This window comes from Microtus ochrogaster, chromosome 6, assembly GCF_000317375.1.
Source record: "Microtus ochrogaster isolate Prairie Vole_2 chromosome 6, MicOch1.0, whole genome shotgun sequence".
Classification (NCBI taxonomy): Eukaryota; Metazoa; Chordata; class Mammalia; order Rodentia; family Cricetidae; genus Microtus; species Microtus ochrogaster.
This window is the reverse complement of record NC_022013.1, coordinates 67104017-67125024: the sequence shown is the minus strand read 5'-3', so window position 1 is coordinate 67125024 and position 21008 is coordinate 67104017. Positions and strand designations below refer to the sequence as shown.

Sequence of the window (21008 nt, the reverse complement as noted above, 5' to 3'; positions counted from 1 at the left end):
GTTTTATCCCATGCTTTTTCAGTCACAGTCCAGCTGGCCTTGGTGAGCTCCCAATAGATCAGCCCCATTAAAAGACAGCCAGCATTCTTGATCCTGCCATGGCAAGAACAAACTGGGATAAGAGAATGTGCACAAACTACCACACAGATAGCCTGGAGATGGCACTGTGTGTCCCACAGTGATACTATGATCTGCCCTTCTGGTACCAGCACTGGGGCCTACTCTAAAGGGCACTATAAGGGGCCATAATGTGATTCATTCCAAATGTATCTGGCATGTTGTTTTGTGGAAAGTCAGGCATTGTTAGAATGGCACAATTCCATATGTATACGTGTGTGTGTGTGTGTGTGTGTGTGTGTGTGTGTGTGCTGACGCAGTGCATGCTCCCTGCATTCATCACGTGTGTCGTTACTGCCCATGCATATTTAGACACCATGTGTCATCCACCAGAACTCTAGGGCTCTGTCAGGCTTCTTCTGCTGACATCCTTACTGTGGTGCGCTCTCCCAAAACTCCTAAGAAGGGACAGGGGTGGCTATGAAAGGAGCACTGCAGGTGGGCTGCAACTTCCTCATCCCCACAGGCGCCCTTGGCAGCCCTGTTTTCCTAAAAGCCCCTATCAGATCAGCCTGCTGGGAAACTAGCAAAGAATACAATACCAGCACAGAAGTAGACACAGAATAGGATGACCCTGTGCAGGTCAACTTGACCCAAACTAGAATCCCCCAAGGAGTCTCTCTGGAGGCACAGACACTCAGAAAGAAATCACAAGTGCCAGGACAGGCAGATGTCCAGTGGTGGCTAACAGGTAAAAGAGGCAGAAGAGGCACTAAGCTTGAGATGCTTCATGACTTCACCAGGGCCGCTGTAACCAAGTACTACCTGAGAGAGGCTTAGCAGTCCTGCGTTCCAGACATGCACAGTTCGAGGTGCTTTTATCCAAACTACTGGAGCGTATGCCCACTACATCCCCACCATCCTCACTGAAAAAATTCTGCAAGATGGAAGACACTGATCCTCGGTTTAAGTCTATCATGTGCCAGAGAAACAAGGATCTGACCGAGTGTTGGATGGAACCTACCAGTTTTCTAGAACAGCACGCGCGACTTCAGGTTTTAGGGGCTTAAACGTGAATTCCTTGCTGGAGCTTGGCTTCATTGGGTCTATGCCATTTGTTACCCAAACTTCTGATTAAGGTGTTTTTCACAAGAGAGAGCTTCTCAAGGTCAAACTGGGGGATTTGACCTCTGCTACCTAATCTACCTTCTGCTTTGCAAGTCCTCACTCACGGCTTATGATAAACCTAGGGCTTTGGATACACTTGTGAGGACGAAGAAGAGTTTATCTACCTAAGGTCAGGTATATTGGTACCAACTGGCGCTTTTACAATAAAGTGAAAGTGGACAGAGTATCCTAATATGAAAAATCCATGGTAAAATGCCCACTTCAAGCTTCTCCTTACTGTGTAAGCAGGAGGCAAGAGATGAGCTCTGTCTGGAACCAATTCCAGAGTCAAGTGGCCACACGACATCATTCAGGGCAACCAAATATCTTCAGAAGACTGTATCCATGTATTAACTAAGGCAGAAAAGATACAGATATCCTATGGAGTTAAAATTGTGCCAAAACTACCACAGGAGAAGTGCTAACATTTTGACTAAACTGGCTTCATCTATTAATAAATCTCCCAATCACATGAGCCCTTTATGGTGACTCCCCTTGCTTTCCAACATCTTTGCAACTCTACTTTAAGGATTTCTTGTTGGTGAAGACACCCCATGATTGTGGCTCCTACTGATCTCTTCCACCCACATCCCAATGCCACAAGGTCAGATGGCCAGCTATCCAGGTGACTGCTAGGCAGGCTGGCTTGCCCCACATGTTCCAGCCTTAACAGTGTGCATCGAAATTGTTCTGTTAGGCACATCAACGAGGACTGCAATTTGGTGACATTAAAAACTTTAATGGTCCACTGTTTATTATAACATTATCTGTAATAGGATACTTATTGCTTAAATGACTGTGAGCTCCACGAGGAAGCCTGTGCACCCTGTGGAACAGGACTCTTGGGAACCACTGAATAATCTGCTAAGGCAGATGCCCCGTCAGGCAAGTCTCAGGCCACAGATGCTGTGTGCAGGGCAAACACTCCTGGAGGTGGAAGCTGATGGTGTTGGTGTGGTAACGTCGAAAGTCATCTAGCCTTACTTAATGAAAGCCTCGGCTTAATTGCTCCAAGAATGTGCAGTGTGTTTGTGTGTGCGCGTGAGTGTGCATGTTCCCCCTCCTTTTAGGTTGAGCTAGTTAATTTCTACAGCTGCGATGCTGGAACAATTGCAGCCTCAAGTCCTGTTTTCACAACTTGTAAGCAAAATTAAAACTTCCCGTTTTAATTAAAATTTAAGCCAAGCTAGAATTAAAACCCTACAGCGAGGCAGAGGCCCAGGAAGGCGCCAGATGGAACACCTGTTCCATGGGAATGATGAACAAATGGCAGAAACATGCTGACCTGGGGGAGTTGTTGGGGGGGTGCTCTCTAGAGGGGTGTCACCGTCTGCCATGCTTTGACTCTTTCAACCTCTGACTCCAAGGTAAGCCACCTCTGGAGTCAGAGAACCTAAGCTCACGTTCTATATTTCTTACACCTTTTAGTCAAAATTTACTATTGCCCCCATGACTTGATCTATTTCCTCTTTCCTCTGACAACAATGATCACACAACAATCAATACCAGTGGAATAATAAGAAACCAAGCTCTTGTCTGAGAAGACCAAATGTGGTATGGGTCATGCCCCAGTGCTCTGTTTGCTCTACGAATTAATTTATGGAGAAAGATGCTAAAGCCACACAGTTTCTGTTATCAATGCGGTGTGTGTGTGTGTGTGTGTGTGTGTGTGTGTGTGTGTGCATGCACGCGCGTGTGCATATACACACAGGTATCTCCTTTTTGCTCCTATTCTGTATGCTAACAACAGGATCTAATTCTTCACTTCCTTCTAAGGGAAGGGAGAAAACTATTAATTGGGAAGCTAAAGGGAATCACCAAATCATTCACTGAAACCAGGGTAGTCAACTTAGGCACACTTACCTGGATATTGCCTAAAAAATCCCTTTGCACTTCCAAAATACTGCCAGATGAGAGATGGGTCCCGGTCAAAGTTATCTACAAACACTTTGTTTAGGGATTCAGACCAATAAACACCATTGACAATTGCAGGATCTGAAAACAAACAGAACAGAGCACCATTAGGAAGCAGAGGGAGCCCGATCACAGGTAGCACACTTCCAGGCTCACTCACATCAGTGAGTCTGAGATGCTGAGAGGCAGAGATTCCAGACACTCAGGATGGTGTTCCTGTCTGCTCTCTGTGCTGCCCAGGAGCCTCCATTGGTGTATCTTACTCAAATGGCATGGCCTTGTATTGGTAATACTTGATTTGACAGAGAACACAGCTCTCTTAGCATCTGCTTCCTGATTTCTGGAATCCAGCATTCGAAAGGAAGATGTGTTGTCTCTTACTAATCACCTCAGCCAACAGGGCCCTGCTCCAGCTGGGGTTACGTCATAAGCTCTCCCCTTCCACTAAGTGGAGTGTGAACCCAGTACGGGAAGATCTTGTCATTCATCCTCTGCCCTGTGGATACTCAGCGACTAGATGAAAATTTGCACTGACCAATGGGTAGAGAGATGGGTTGCTGGGTGGATGGGTGGACAAATGAGAGATAAAACAAAGGTTGTTCTACAGAAACCACACGATCTGGACACTGTGGCACCCAGGGAATTTAGGAAGCAGGAGCAAGAAGGTCAAGGTTCAAGGCCATCCTGGGTGATCCAAACAGCCTGAGCTCCATAGTGAGACTCTTTCTAAAAAAGACAATTACTTTTCTGTCCTCACTTTCCATTAACAAACCTCTTTCCTCCTGTTGAAAGTCCAAATTAATTCTTTGTGTTTTCTTTATATATTTAAAAGATGAGAGCAGAGGGGGAAAAAGAAAGAGAAATAAAGGAATTTTTACCTACGGGCTAAAGAAGGTGGATCAGGGAGGTGCTTTGTGACTGTCTACTTTCTCCCCGTTTCTCTTTTCTCCTGAAGACAATGTTTCAGGATGAGACAACACTCAACCACAATCAGTTCTAAAAGGAACTACTATTTAGCCTGGATATGAGGAGGTAAAGTAGCAATGTGATGACCATATAGACCGGGAGAGCCCACTTCCTGCTCCCTTCCCATGGGATAGCATGGGGTCACTTTCTTCTGTCCCCTGCAACAGCCCTCCAGGTAGGAAGGCAAATGACACTGAGCCACACAGAGACTGGCACTGGGACAGGAAGTGGGGCCTTTTCTAAAACTGCATGGGCTGCTGAGAGGCAGAGTGCTAGCCTGTGCTTGCATTATAGGCGAACAGTAATAATAAGGCCCACGCTGGTGGTCCGCTTGAAAAGCTCAACAGATCTTTAGGAAACAGCTAATGGTAGAATGTGGGAGCCCACAGATGTGGAGTCAGTTCAGGCCTACTCTTGCTTCTTACAGGTTATTGACTGGACGGTTGACCCAGGGGCTACTACTAACAGGATGCTTTGATCTAGGTGTGGTTACTTGATGCTTTCCTTGCATCACGGCAGAGAAGTCTTTTGTCTTCCCTCTCCTTTGGTTTGAGCTATATAAAGCTTATGAGAAGCAAAGGCTGGGCAGATTCAGCATCCATCGTGGTGCCCTCCAGACTCTCCCCTGCCACTCCTTCATCCGCATGCGTCCCTCCAAGCACAGATAAGTAAGCTGCGTGGGACTGCTGATGTTGTAGCCCAGATGTGGAATACAGCAGTAGAAAGCACCCACAGAGCTAGTCCACTGGCCCAAAGTCCAGGTCCCTCTCCAGGGTCTCCTCTGAACTGCTGAGCCACGACAACCATACAGTAGTATGCTTATTGCAATGCCTACTGGCACTCTACAGGTGGGGACGATAAAGACAGATTTTGTCATTAGGGCCTTAAGTTACTTAGTATGCCAGTGAAAGCTAAAGCATTCTAAAAATACACCTACCTACCAATGAACTACACTGGAAAGGAAGATGATTATTGGCCCATGGGACATAAGATGTTTACTTTTAATTGCCAAGTTGACACACTAGAATATCCTGAAAAGAGTCTCAGTGAGGGACTGGATAGTTCAGATTGGCCTGTGGGCATGTCCGTGGGGGATTATCTGGTTAAATTCATTGATATGGGAAAACCCAGTCAACATTGGATGGAACCAAGCCTTGGGTTTGAGTCCTATGCTGTTTAAGAGCAGATACAGTATGCTGAGTTATAGGCTTGCATGAATTCATTTTTTTTTCTCTCTGTGTTACTATGAAATGGCTGATTGCTTCAAGTTCTACCACCTTGAGCTCCCTGCTAAGAAGGAATGTTACCTGAAATTTTGAGCTGAAAGAAACCTTCTTTCCCATAAATTTTTATCAGGGTAATTTATCAAACTAGAACAGCACCCGAGCTCTCTTCCATGCCTGCCCACAGCTGGCTGTCCTTCCTCAGTTGGCCACCCTTCATGTTTTTCCTAGACAGACAGAGTCTGCAATCTGCAGCTGATGAGCTGGTGGACCTAGGTCTGGCCTGACAGCCTCACCTCCACCTTGCCATCTCTTTCAGATCATGGAGGCCATTGGGACTCGGACTTTTATCTCAAAAGGGCATGTTGTAACCCGTGCCACTGTATCAACCACACCATAGCCTGGGGATGTGAACATGACTGATTCAATCTTATACCATAGAATACTTTTGAGAAAGGTTTTATCCTTGCAGTTCTGGAGAACAAACCCGTTTATTATTCTTGCCCAAGCTTGATAGTAATTACTGTGACTCACTCTTGGCTGCAAAAGCCACTTACATGAGCCCACAAACATGCAAATACAGTAACAACTCCAAAAAACCCATGGCTTTTACCTCCATTGATGGACTTAATTATATCAGAATCATACAAAACCTTTCCATAGAAGCAAAAAAAAAAAAGAAAAAGAAAAGAAAAGACAATCTATTTTACTAGCTCATCGTCTCAACATGTTGCAGAACTCAGTGGTTTTCAGTGGGACCATGTTTGCTTTGGGATTGGTCCGATTGTATAACTATGATTCCTTTGTGGATAGAGACGGGACTCCCATCCTTCCAGGTGGTCCTGGAATTCCAGGATTTCCACCAATGAGCACTGTCAGCCATACCAGGTAATCTCCTGGACACTAAATTTGGACACTAAATCTTACTCTGAGTGGTTCTTTACAAAAAAGGGACATTTGACTTTCAAGGGCATAGTAAAGTGGAACTAGTAAATATGACCTGCTCAAAACAGAGGCTGGATTAATACGCATCCGTGTCATTCCTTGGGATATGAAACCATGATAGTGAGTGTATGGAATTCAGAGGCTTCTGTCATGAGCAATCTTAATAGATGGGAAGCCTTGAAGAGCTGTCTGTCATTACAGTCAGCAAAGAGACAGACATGGATACAAGGCATTTGAATAAGGTATTCAAGCATCTAAGACACACACACACACACACACACCTTGGTTGAAGAAACTGGAATTGCCTATGATTGTGAGCTACCATTTGGGTTCTGGGAATTGAAGCCAGGTTCTGTGGAAGAGCAGCCAGTGCTCTTCACCACTGAGCCATCTCTCCAGCTCCTGTGTATATTATTTTTAAGGTCTGAGTTGAGGATGCACAGGACTTTTTGTGATAGAGCCCCTTTAAAGGCCTCACTCTCTGCTTCTGCAGTGACAATTCTAATTTTCAGGTCAAGTTGTTTATATGAACGTAGTTGATGAATCCCGCCCACATTGCACTAACGTGTATCTTTATTGTTTTTCCTTAGGTAATTAACGTGTATCTTTAAACATATATTTTTGACCTGTGTCTGTGTGTAGTATGCATGTGCATATATATGCTTGTGGGTACACATTCATGTGCTGCTGTGCCCATATGTACACATGCATGTGGGAGCAAGAGGTTGATGTTGGGTGTTTTTCTTGATCACTCACTCTCGTATTCACAGAGGCCTATTTCAGTTGAAAGCACTTGTTCTGAGAATCCTGGCTGAGTGCTGGAATTACAGGCAGGCCCCTATGCCCACTCAGCATTTGCCTGGGCGCTGGAGATTTGAACTCTAGTCCTCATGCATTCATGGTAAGTGAGTAACCAGCTAAGCCATCTCCTTAGCCCCAAAGTCATTTTCTTAAATGTCAAGCATACATAATAAAAACAGTATTTTCCATGTAATGTAACGTTTCCACATGATGGGGTCATTCTTGCCACTGTTGCTGTCCACTCTACACAGCGTTTTTGTGCATGTCTCTCTTTATACAGTGAAGAAATAGCACCAGTCCTGCCTCCCTGCTGAGATACAGTCACCCCCAAAATGTCAAGAATGTTCAGCTTTTACCAGAACAGACACTAGGGGATGTCTGGAGAGAATGCTGCCACCGTTGTGGTACATCTAGGCTTAGCATCTAAAGAGAATCTTCCATACCCTTGGCTTATATTTATAATACAGCAGACATCCCAACAACAAAACGCCTTTCAGTTCCAAGTCTATCCAGGTTCTTAGTGCAGCAGACGGGCCACGGACACATCATAAACAGAGGCTGCCTCTCATCTTGTCCATTAGGAAACGCATGAACACATCCCCGGGATGAACGTTCTTCCTTTCTCTTTGACTAAGTTGCTGGGCAACCCCATTGCAAAGCAGCCCAACAATCCTAGGCTCAGCTCTGGAGTGGAGTTCCAGCACTGAGCTCACACTTGACATGTGCTAGCTAACAGCCTGGGCCTTGTGACTTCACTTCCCTAAGTGGCAGGTACCTTCATTCTGGGAAGAGAGATGGGAGCAGCTCTTCCTGAATGCACTGATCTCAGGAGCAGAGCGAACCGTGCATCCTTTGTTGCTGCATTAACTATCCCAGGGATGAGGTGACTCTCCAAGCCTACATTTTAGTTCAGCTATCCACAAACTACATGGGTGGGTAAGTCTGGATCAGTCTCTTCCTTAAATTCTCAAGTCAAAGCACTTGGATTATTCTCTTTTATTTATACAACAAGTGTTTCTCAATCACTTACACTATAGGGATTTTATATGGTTTGGATCTGAAGTATCCCACACAGGTCCATTTGCTGAACACCAAGTTCTCATCTGATGGCACTCTCTAAGTGGTTTCGAAGACTTGGGGACATGGAGTCCAGTTGGAGGAAGTAGGTAGTGGGGGCATATTGTCGAGGGCTGTGCCTTGCCCAAGCTCCTGTTTGACTCCTTTGCTCTCTGACTGCTATGAAGTGGGCAGCTTCATCCCTTTTTGCCTCCCTCACCATGACACTCTGCTTAGTCAGAGCCCCAAGACAACAGAGCCATCAAGCACAGACTACAACCTCTCAAACAGAAGCCAAAGCAAACATTCCTTCCCTGGAGGTTCCATCAGGGATTTGGCTAGTGGTGACAGGAATCCAGACAGTTCTGTCTCACGAGGAGGCAACAAAAGGAACTTCAAAGAGAAATGTGCCTTGCAAAGGGAATGGAACAGGTTAGAAAGTTACTTTGGATGTGAAGGAAGGAGGGGGACCTCAGGGAGGGGACACCTGCATGCCAAGGAGGCTACTAAGAATCCCTTCAGCAAGAGCGTGATAGACAGACAGAGTTCTAAAACAGTGATCTGAAAAGAAATCAGGTATAGCAGGGAAAGAAGTGCTGCTGGGGCCCATGAGGGGAGGATTAGCCGAGGCTGGGGGGATGGGCAGGCTCAGCAAAAGATTTTAGCAAACTGTGAAGTTCCCAGCCAAGTACACGTTCTCTAACAGATAATGCCCCTGCCTGCACGGGGCCAAGGCTCATCCTGCCTAGACTCATGGTCCCAAATCAAATTTATTTCTGAAATCCATAGCGAGCATAGCTGCTTCCTCTTCCAGGATGAGCAATCAGAATCTTCATGGCTATTTCCTCTCCAGGCTGCCGTCGTCTGGCACACACTTGATTTTCTCCTCTCAATACCCCTTCATTCTACTATAAATTAGCAGAACTGAATTATTTTAACTTGTCATTTCCTACCACAAAATCTGGGCCCATTCCTAGGGAATCTGAGTGAACAGAGATGGATACAGAATTACAAAGAAATTGTTCTTTTCCAAAACCAATGTTGGAAGAAGAGTCTGGATTTAGAAGCCGCAAGGTTGGTGCAGGGCTGCTTTTCGGGGAGGTGTAGCATACCTTGGACTTAGTGACAGACAGGATCTCATACTTGCCTAAATAAAACTCTTAGAAGCTCTGTATCTCCTAGATATGCAATTACACCAGAATGAGGAGGCAAGGAACTGAGCCTATGTAGCTGTTCTCCAGGGTGGGTTGATGTGGGAAGGTCATCTGTCTATCTGTTGCTTTCATTGGTTAATTAATAAAGAAACTGCTTGGCCTGATAGGTCAGAACATAGGTGGGTGGAGTAGACAGAACAGAATGATGGGAAGAAGGGAAGTGAGGCAATTGGCATGCCTCTCCTCTCTGGGTCAGACGCCATGGATCCAGCCACCAGGTCAGACATTCTGAATCTTTCCCGGTAAGCCACCACCTTGTGGTGCTACATACATTAATAGAAATGGGTTAATCAAGATATGAGGGTTAGCCAAGAAGAGGCTAGAACTAATGGGCCAGGCAGTGTTTAAATGAATACACTTTGTGTGTTGTTATTTTGGGGGCAAAGCTAGCTGTGCAGGAGCCGGGCGGGATGAAAAGCAGGCCTGCTTGCCTCCTCACTACAGTTGGTGCTGGACCACCTTTAGAATGGATGGAGATTTTCGTGCCTCTGTTTGAGCAAATAAGTGGCATTTCCCCTAATCACTCTCACTAGATCCTGGAATAAATAAGAGAGAGTCTGATGCTAGTTACCCATCGTGCCTAGGCCACAGAGCATACTATTGCATGTGGCCTGAATTACAAAGCAGGCTTATTTGCCATCCCACTAAATTTCACGAGAGGCTAGATATTAAAAACAGGTTACTTTTCACAAAGATGGAGTCAACTTCTGGTGGTCCTGGGGCCAGAAGAATAAGAAGGATCCATGAACTCATGTTGAATGACGTTGTGAAGCAATAACTTGGCAAATTCCCAAGGACACTCTTTGTATGTGGTCTCAGCGTAAGTTTGGGGGATGAATTCCCCAGTGCATTTTCCTTTTATCCATTAGCCTCATGCCTTTCTCCTACTGCTAAAATTCCTTCCCTGGGGTGGATGGAAGGAAGAGGCATGACTCCACCCAAGTTCATTCTGGGAAACCAGTGGGTTTACTGGACTTCTTTACAGAACCTAGGTGAGAGGTTATTTGTGGGGTGTAAGTGTAGCCCTCTAAAGGCTACACTAGAAAGTCTCTACCCAGCAGAGATGATGGCTTTCCTACAGCCACAGAGATGGATCCTGAGTATCCCCTGGCCTCTGTACTCTATCTCCTCCCTGAAAACAATGCAATTAGGGTCAAGTCATAAATAACAGGTGGTGCCGGGTAGCCAGATACTCAGGTGAGAGTCTCCTGACCCTGTCTGTTCTTTGAGGGGAAGAAAACAGTCAATATGCCAAGCGTGGTTGATATCTTACAACCTGACATAGTTGATCTCGCCAAGCTTGTTGGTAAGTATTTGTCTTGGAGGATAGTCATGTACAACATTCCTGTAACTTATTTTAAGATGTGTGTAAAACATTACATACATTTTCCCCTTCATATGTTCTGGGAATAAGATATTGATAAGTCTTTGTGGGAGAAAATAATGAGAGCAATCAAAATGATGAAATGATCATGATAATAATATTTATGGCACAATTACAACATGCCACAACTGTACAGCCCTTTACACACTGACAGACCCCTCTCCTGTCCCTATTTTGTAAGAAAATGGCTCCCATGGCTGTAAAGGTCACTGTCTTAAAGCATTCCATCACTAAAGGCAGAGGCTAGCAATGTTAGCTCCTTGTACAAATGGCTAGATAATGGAAGATACCATTAGCAATCATGGCCTCCATTTATATGACCTATGACTTAATGTGTGGATCCCACAATCCAGGTGACATGGCGCTTGGAACAGTTTCTCAGCCTCAGCTGTCAACAGATAATTGAAGCAGGTGATCCCTATGAAGAAAACCAGTCAGTCTTCCCTGGGACTCTGACATGGAACCTTTGTACTTATTATTGGGGAAAAACATAGATTAGTTGAAGGTTATTGGCCAGCCAAAGTAGACTGGGCTTGGGACCAATGCCAAGCTTCTCTTCAAGAGTCCCCCAATGTGTCCACCTCAGTTTCTTGTACAGTATGGTATGTAAGGCCAGTTCATCACCTCAGTATTCAGAGTTGGAGTCTGCCTACAGAACATTGCAATAAAAACTCAGCTAAAGTGCCCTAGAAATACAGCTATGTCCAACCATTGCCAGTGGTTTACATATAGCCAAGGTTAGCTATCAATGCAGCCCAGCACAAAATTGTAAACATACTTAAAACATTAAAATATATATTACAACATATATAATACATGTTGTCTGAGGTCTCTGTACTGACAAGTTCCTGCAGTCATTAAGTCCCAAAGAAATCACACAGAGGTCTACATTAGTTATAAACTGATTGGCCAGTAGCCAGGCAGGAAGTATAGGCAGGGTGACCAGGCAGGAAGTATAGGCAGGGCAACAAGAATTCCTGGAAGAGAGAAGCTTAGTCCTCAGTTGTGACCTAGTCTTAGAAGAAGCAAAATGTGACTGTATTGCCACATGGCTAACATAGACAAGAATAATGGGATAATGTAAGTTATAAGAGTTAATAAGAAATCTGAGCTACTAGGCCAATCAGTTTATAATGTAGACCTCTGCGTGATTTCTTTGGGACTTAACTGTGGGAACTGGGTGGGACAGAAACCTCGGACAACAGAATTACAACATATATACGTAAATATATACAATATATATAAATGGGGGAGAAGGAGAGAGAGAGAGAGAGAGAGAGAGAGAGAGAGAGAGAGAGAGAGAGAGAGGAGAGGGACTGTAGTGGTTTGAATAGGAATACCTCCTATAGACTCTGGTGTTTGAATGCTTGGCCCATATGGAATGACACTATTAGGAGGCATAGCCTTGTTGGAGAAACTGTGTCACTATGGGAGCATGCTTTTAGGTTTCATATACTCAAGCTATGCCCAGTGTGGCAAAGTCTCTTGATGCCTGTGGATCAAGATACAGAACTCTCAGCTTCTTCTCCAGCACCATGTCTGCCTGTTTGCTGCCATGTCACACCAAAATAATAGTGGACTAAACCTCTGAAACTGTCAGTCAGTCCCAATTAAGTGTTTTCCTTTATAAGAGTTTCTGTGGTCATGGTGTCTCTTCACAGCAATAGAAACCCTAACTAAGATACGCATGCACGCATGCGCGCATACACACACTGAAGTGGGAACTTTGTGAATGACAATTTCATATCCCCATATCCAAAGGTTGGACATATTCACCAGATAAACACATTTTAAGTGTTTTTGAATTTAAAGTGGTATTTGATACATTGTAGTCAGTCAGGTTGGTATTCACTAAGTAAAAATTCAGCATGTTGTGTGGGACATGTTCCTAATAACCAAGTTACTTTGAACCTCCAGCAGACAGAAAAGATGCTAATTTCTTCTGTCAGTGTTTGCTCAGGGACTAGCTACATATAGTAGACTGCCAGAAGTATGGAGCCTATTTTATTGGTTGATTTTTCTTACCTCTCTGTTTGTTCCTGTATGCCATGATGTAAATATTTTTCCCCACCATGCTTCTCATCATAGTGTCCAGCCCCACCTGGGACCCAGAACAATGTGTCCAGTTGGCCATGGGATCGGACCTCTACAGAGTAATTGTTCCAAGAAGGTGCTTATATCAACTATTTCACTGCAGCAATATGACATCTAAACAACACAGAAAACTGGCACTGGAGAAGCTGAACCTTCACTGTAACTAGATAACCATGTGGAACAAACGTTCTGAACTGTGGGAGTTGGGAAAGGTTTGGAGAAGGAAGGCAGAGAAATCTTGGATGACTTCATGGATAAGTATGGTGGTGCTGAGGAGGCTGGAATGTTTGTAGAAACGGGACAATAAAGAATGTACTCATGCCCAGACACAGTGAAGTTGCCTGGAATTTAAATACTTGGCAAATGAGAGCGGGGGATTGAGTATTTGAAGCCATCCTCAGCTATATATCCAGTTAGAGCCCAGCATGGGCTGTGCGAGACCCTATCATGCAAAGGCTGTCTTTCAGATGGTAATTAGGATTCTACAGGGATCTGGAAGGACCAGGGACTTATGCCTTATTTTGTACAAAGAATCTCTATATATATTGTCAATGTCTTGAGACTTTTCAAGAAGATGGATTTAAAGACTGAGGTAAAATTAATCTCACAGAAACAATTACAGAGCAGTCTTTGGAATGGTTATTTCTGGATGCTTTTAGACATATTTCCAGTGTGTATTTAGCACAAAGAGCAAATGATAGAGCTTGAGAAAAACTCACGGAATTTGGCGGGAAAAAAAGGCATTTAAAATTATGAAGGTACAATGCAATGGGTTTTTGATCCTACTGCATGTACTGGCTTTGTAGGAGCCTAGGCAGTTTGGATGCTCACCATACTAGACCTGGATGGAGGTGGGTGGTCCTTGGACTTCCCACAGGGCAGGGAACCCTGATTGCTCTTTGGGCTGATGAGGGAGGGGGACTTGATTGGGGGAGGGGGAGGGAAATGGGAGGCGGTGGCGGGGAAGAGACAGAAATCTTTAATAAATAAATAAATGGGAAAAAATAAAATTATGAAGGTGTGGTAATTAAAGAGATAGTACCACTGAAAAGAAGCAAAATTCTTTGTACTGAGATGCCTTGACATCACCTCAGAAATCATCCATTGCAACATGTAAACTTGCAATAAAATTATTTTATTCCTGGAAAAAAGAGCATTATGGAAAGAGTTCTCTTTTTTGCACCACTTCAGGGACATATACAGATGTGCTCCCTGCAGTCAGTCATTTAGGTACACAGAGGAGTGTAACTGTGGCCTGAGGGAGGCTGGCCACTTTCTGAGCTGACAGCATACCTTGACACCACCGGTGTGATGCTGGTTTTGTACACAGACAAGCAGAAGGCAAGATTTACGGGGTCATGGATGTTTCTATCTGGTTTTCAAAGGAAAGCTCGGGAAGCTAGGCAATGTGCTACAAGGTCATGGACCTTCCAAGCAATACCCAAGAGAAGGAGCTGTGGAGATGAAGTCAAAGAGGCAATGACAAATCCAGGAAGTTGAAGATGCCAGGAATGTAAAATGCCTGCCAAGCAAAGCCACAATGAGTTAGCAGAGGTATCCCAGGGGAGAGGCCATCTGATCTGCAGCCAGGCAAGCCATCGGGAGAGCTGTGCATTCCCTTGGCAGCTCTCAGCACGCCATCACATGTCCAGGACGCCAGCCATGGAGCAACAGGATGACAGGATTAAACGATGGCTCTGCTGGGTCTTAGCGTTACTGAGGTCCCGCCTCTTCTATCTCTGTCTTCGTCCATCCCACTTAGAATGAAAATGTTTGCTCTTGGCTACTGGTTCTGCTGGGTCTTAGTGTTACTGAGGTCCCGCTTCTTCTATCTGAGTCCTTGTCCATCCCACTTAGAATGAAAATGTTTGCTCTTGGATTTTGTTTGTTTGTTTCTTTGTTTTTAAGTGGCTTACAATTAACAGTCTTCCTTGAGTCTCAGATAACTTTTTCACCCAGGGACTTACAGTTAATAGCCTTTCTTGAGTCTCAGAAGGACTTGAGACTTGGTACACTTTCAGGAAATGCTTGGAACTTTTAGATAAGGGACCTTGATGGATGAAGTGGGCCACCAGTGTCGTGTTTGTGTGGGAGAGCATTTCTTGCCACCAGCCCCTTCTTGTTTCTCTCTGCTTCTTGGCTGCATGAGGCAAGAGGCTCTTTCCTTTGCCATGCTCTTCTCCCCTGATGCTCTGCCTTGCCATGAGTCTGAAAGCTATGGAGCTTAGCTGGGCATGAACTAAACCTCATCAACCCAATCAAAACAAATTTTTGCTGTTTGTAAATTGTTGGTCTAAGGCTTTTGACATAGTTACAAGAAGCTAACACATTACTTTGGTAACCTTACCAGAGGGCAGAAATCAGTCTGCTATATTCTGACAAACCTTTAATGACTGCACTAAATAGAATACACATTTATTTATTAACTCAGAAAATATTTTCTGAAGATCCCTTGTGTGCCACCACGTACCAGGTCTTGGGGACAAAGTGATGAGGGAAAACCAGATGTAGTCTTGAATTTAATGAATAACATAGTCAAGCAGGGAGATTAGTATCTGCATGGTGAGGGGCCTGGAGTGGAAGAAAGGGTATGGTGTGGACTCTCAGAGCCAAAGCGCATTAATGGGTTTGGAATTTGGTAATCAAAAGGAAGCCAGGATGGGAAATGGGGAAGCAGGGACTGAAGCTGGGTCCTGCATATTGGGATCTGCAGTCAGGTCTTCTCTTAATAGCACTAGAGACTCCTACAGTATTGGGCAGACACTCAAGGCTGCCATCAGGCAACGGTCAAATGGGTAGTAGAAGGCGTTGAGGGGAGTATCAGGCTCCTGCAGCCTTTTTTATTGATTTTATTGAGCTGTACATTTGTTTTCTGCTCCCTTTCTTTCCTCTCCCCTCCTCTTCAGCCCTCTCCCATGGTCCCCATGCTCCCAATTTACTCAGCCATTGATGTTAACAGTGAGCATGACTCTTCCCTTGTCACCATCCTAGGAATGCACCTAGGCCACTCTTCTGGGTACTTCAAGAGGACAGAATTACATTATTCTGGTACCTAGCAACAGGAATGATTAGTCAAGGGAGTGCCAGAATGCAAAGTCTGGGTGCTGACCGCATTCATGGAGGCTCTCTGGGTGAATACTGCACAGTGCTTACATGGTTCCAACTGCCCTACATGCGTGATCTCCATCACATCACAGTTCCTAGTAGGCTCAAATCATCCTGTGGGACATGGATTCTGATTTGGAGAGGACCATGCAGAGTGTGTGACATACAGCACAGAGGGAGGCCTCAAGAACATCTAGTCCTTGACCTCTGCCCTCCCCTTTTGTGAGAATTCCATCAACAAACACATAAAAACACGGTATCTGAAAGCTCATCCACCCTATGCTCCCTATGGGGGAGGGGACACATAAAAGAAGCTACCGCGGGAAGAACAGCTATTCTGACAGATCAGGTGCAGTTCAGGACAACGTCCCATCTACATGGCTGCTGCCGTTTAGTAAGAACCAATTCATGATATCTGCCCAGAAAGTCTGCTCTTGTTTCATTTAACCTTTAGAAGAGAGAATGAAACCCAAACCTTCCTTCCATCTTCCAGACAGTCCTGGCTCCCAGGAAAATGTGTTTCTGTGAGCCTGCCACCCAAACTGATGTTATCAGCTCTTTATTGATATTTAATATAAACACATCCCTGAGGCTAGCAGGTACCCTGACAGGGTCTGAAACATAATTGCCAGGGAGCTGCACAAATGCATGTAGCAATTAAGGAGCTGTCAGGGATATTGCTGGTGCAAAGACATAGCACTGCAGGCTGGACAAAAGCGGGTGGTACCGAGCTGCAGAATCAGGGAGCAGACAACAGCAAGCGGGAACCGAGCAACTGAACTACACAGCATCCTGATGGCTGCTGTGGGCCCAGACATCACAGGCAGGGCATGGGTGCACTGTGGACATTTCAAAAGGAAATTGGACCAGATTTAAGTCTGGTGTTTGATTTCAACACCCGGAGACCTAAAGCTGACTCTGCCTCCCCTGACACGAGACTGTATACTGCAGGGAAAACACACGCTCTGATTCTGACTTTTGTAGCGATACAGAATGGGGTTATGTTGGCTAGCACTGTCAACTTGACACAAGCTGGAGTCATCTGAGGGGAGGGAACCCCAGCTGAGCAAGTGCCTCTGTACCATCAGGCTGTAGGCAGACAAGTCTGTAGTGAATTTTCTTAATCAGTGATTGACACTGGAGGGTCCAGCCCATCGTAGGTGGTCCTATGTTCTCTGAGAAATAAGGCTGAGAAAGCCATGAAGAGCAGGCCAGTAAGCAGAATTCTTCTATAGTCTCTGCATTGGGCCCTAGGTATCCTGTCTTGTTTTCCCTCAATGGACTATGATTTGGGGTATGTAAATCTAATAAACCCTCCCCTTCCCGATTTGCTGTTGGTCATGGTGTTTCATCACAGTAACAGCAACCCTAAGACAAGGGGGCAGGAAAAAAGGGGTGCACGCTGGTTGTTTAACGCCTGCACAGAGAAAATCGGATTCTTTGGTGCTATCTTCACAACTGTCTTAATAGCATTAGCCTAAACAGTCAGACAGCCCTCAGGTGACCATACAAGGCCAGGCCATGGGGCATGAAGTCACCAGTGCTTCAAAAATAGATGGACCTAGGAAAATGTAATTTCCATATTTCTGACTTCTCCCAGCATCCCTCCTTGATAAGCCCCTGCCAGCATTCAGACCAATATGCGGGACAGCAGAAGACACACAAACACATTCTTGGAACAAGGAAAATGTATTCTTTTCTTTTACAAACTGTAAGTCCAGCCTCTTTGTCTTCCTGGTCTGAAAGTGACAAGCCGTTGAAGAATAAGATGATGAGCAGGCCATCCCCTACAGAGGGCATTTCCAGCTCCGTCCCTGTAGGCATGGGTAAGCTGGGAAAGAGGTAGGCCTGGAAATACTCAGAGTTCTGAGTAGATGGGGTCTTCTGTGAGTGCATCCCAGGAAATACATGCTCCTTGAAGCCCTGGGAAGGCAGCCAACTTGGTGCCGAGGTGGTTTTATGGACTTGGCAGCAGGGGTCTGGGTGCACATGGGTAGAGCATTGTAAGTGCTTGTTTCGGATACTCCATTTCACTTGAGGATCTACAGGCCATAAACCTTTTGAACTAGACCACTGGAAGTGTGAACACTGCCAAGGGCCATGATGCATGCCAGGAGTGATGCCAACTTCCAGTAATGCGGCCAAGGACCATTAACAAGGAGGCTCCAGCTGTCTTTCCCTGGACCTCAGCAACCCTACACATGCTCTTATCCGCGATAGTTTTGGCTTGCGGAACAATGGCACTAAGCAAAACTTAAATGAAACCGAGTGATTGTATTTATAGACTCTCCCTAGGGCATATACTACTCACACCTAACTCCTGAGTGATAGGGACAGGGACCTGACAATCAGTTTCTCTTGACATATAGATGTTCACCCACAGGTTTAATTCCATTAAGGGATTTACAACCAGGATGGCTGTATAACTTTTCATTCAAAACAGGTCACTGGGAAGAAAACAGGGTATGCTACTCAAATTTTTGGAGGTAATAGAAACATAACAAATGAGAAAAAAACCTGAATAAAAAGGAATTATGTATTTTCGCTCCTGGATTCTGACTATATCCATTGCTTTGGGCTTGATATGAACCAGAACATCACAGCACTGTGAATACAGAGTAGAGAAAGGCTGCTCGCAGCAGGCTAGCCAGGAAGCCCAAAAGAAGAACCCAAAGATATGCACTTCAAAGTGCTTCTCTGATGACCCACCCCTTCAGCCCTCACCTCCAATAGTCCTAGCAATTACCAGTGTTGTTCAAAAGTGACATCATCAGAATTCAGCCACCGAGGACAGGAGAACCCTTTCGGCTCACCCACCTTACAGACACTTCATCGCTGAACATTGTTTCCATCGTGAGTCGAGTCTCCAACATGTGAGTCTTTTCAGAGGGTGCTTCACATTCAAATCATAATAAGGATGCTAATTATTAATAACACAAAAGCTAGTGTAAATGTAACCCACCTTCCCTGGGCAAATGCAGACAACAGGTACTCTTCTATGACCTTCTCTGTTCTAGGGACAATGTGCGCTCAGCTACTTAATCAGGAAGGATTAAAGTAAAAGGTGTGTGTGTGTGTGTGTGTGTGTGTGTAAGATCTTTTTAACACTTGACTAATCTTTACAACTAAGACCATGGCCTTTTGAAACTGTCCGAGCGATTTTACCAGCTCTGGGTCTTAAGCATGTCCCAGATATCAGCCAGGTCACTTTGCTCATAAGAAAAAGAGGCAACATTATTAATTTACCAAGTTGCTAAAGCAGGTAATGCTCAAGTTTGTGTCTCTTGTGATTATGTTAATTCATAATGTATTCACCATTTCTTCAAATCGGGATTATTTCCAACTTAATAAACTTCTTAAGACATGTTCAAAAATTATTGGTTCAAAGAACTTAACAAACCGCCTATTGCTTCACACACACACATGCACACCCAGGCCCATACCGCTTTCTAGCTTTCTATTCTTTATCCTATAAGTTGGCTCCACACTCGGGCCCTCCCTCACACCCCATAGCCCTTGCCTCTCATCTCCAGTCTTTACTCCTACAGGGCCACAACACCACTGCAGGACTCACAAACCTGCATCCTTTGCCCTGTTCTACACAGAGGCAAAAAATGGGATCTGCAGATGTCTCCTCCCTGCCTTTGACTTTTGTCATCATCTACCCAGCCCCAAACCAGTTAGCAAAGGATGTGATGAGGTGTGCTAATCAGCTTAAATCTGAACACAAGCCCAGCAGATATGAAGGATGGTTTCCTATAGCAATTCAGAATGTTCCTTACAGGAAGAAAGAGCTAAATGCAACCAACTATAAGCACCTCCAAGATTCTGATATGGTCACTAACACCCACCAAAGAGCAATCTCAGATGTCAGAAAATCCAGGTTACCCAAGACCTCACCTTGCCACTAATTTAGTTTAAGAAGGGGCAAATATCAGCATCACTGAAGGGAGGATCTCACACCTTATTACTGTGCAAGCAGTGGTGGAAAGGGTTGGCTCTACCGTTCAGAGGTAAAGAATTTAGCTACAATGTCCAATGCCTTGGGTTCCATCCCCAGAACCATTGAAAAATGGAAAGAAAGGAAAAGAAGAATGGAAGGAAGGAGGAAGGGAGGGAAGGAGGGAGGGAGGAATGAAGGGAGGAAGGATGGATGAAACATTCTCAAAATATATGGCAGACAGAAAGACTTTCATAACAGTCATCAGAAAAATTTAATGCAAAATATGGATCTCTCTGTGATGCAGAGCAAAACAAATCAAAGAGGAAAGGAAGAAGCACCTGGTGGGCTATAATGCTGAAAGTCTAACAGATTATATGTTCCAAGTAACAAGGAAAAGAAGAAGATATTTCTGTAAAAATAAAAGTCATCAGACCATCCATATTTAACAGGACTGCTCCAAGAGAGGAAGAAGGAAGCTTCAAAACACACACACACACACAAAAATAAAACAAAAATAAACAAACAAAAAAAACACAGGACCTTCCAAAATGGCAGTCAAGTTCCCCAGTTCTTCAAGGATAGAGCTATTTGGGCATTCTTGCTGGCACTGTTTTCATAAGAGTATGCTCTCTATTCAAGGCTTCCCAATGCATTCCTAAAATTTGGGGTGAGTTTTTTTATTTTTGAATCTGTAGAAATGTACTGATTCGGAAAGATTTTTGAGCAATACAGATGTGAAAACATTTAAATCACATTGCCAGTCTATTTAATCAATGTGATTAGTTTGGAACATTATTCAAACTGCCAGAAATACAATGTAAATGAAACCCCAGGCCAGTATTTTTGAGCCCTGACAGATGTGATGGGTAATTTTTATCATAGACACTAACTAGAAATAAGAGACACCATGGATATGTCTAGAAACCATTGCAGCCTTTTAATTTAACCCTCTGGGATTTTGCTCTTTGATACGGTTATTTTTGAATAGTATCACTTTATTTTTTTTTTATGCCACTTAAGGGGTAGATTTATGCTTGGTGCTATTTCAGTGTATTTACCCATATTAGAAACTAATAGACTTGCTGAGGTTGAAGCTTATTTGTAGACTAGATGTGTTTAGCATCCTTAAAAATTAACCG

General features: G+C 44.5%; 1 protein-coding gene across 2 annotated transcripts in view; it reads right to left on the bottom strand.

Annotated features, from left to right (window-relative positions):
- Window positions 1-21008, bottom strand: part of Cacna2d3 (calcium voltage-gated channel auxiliary subunit alpha2delta 3) — an 833716-nt gene that overhangs the window by 451462 nt on the left and 361246 nt on the right. For both annotated transcript variants that reach the window (XM_005348768.3, XM_005348769.3), the window contains exon 6: window positions 3088-3219. In XM_005348768.3, coding sequence (XP_005348825.1) covers window positions 3088-3219 — 132 coding nt within the window. The remainder of the gene's footprint in view (window positions 1-3087; window positions 3220-21008) is intronic.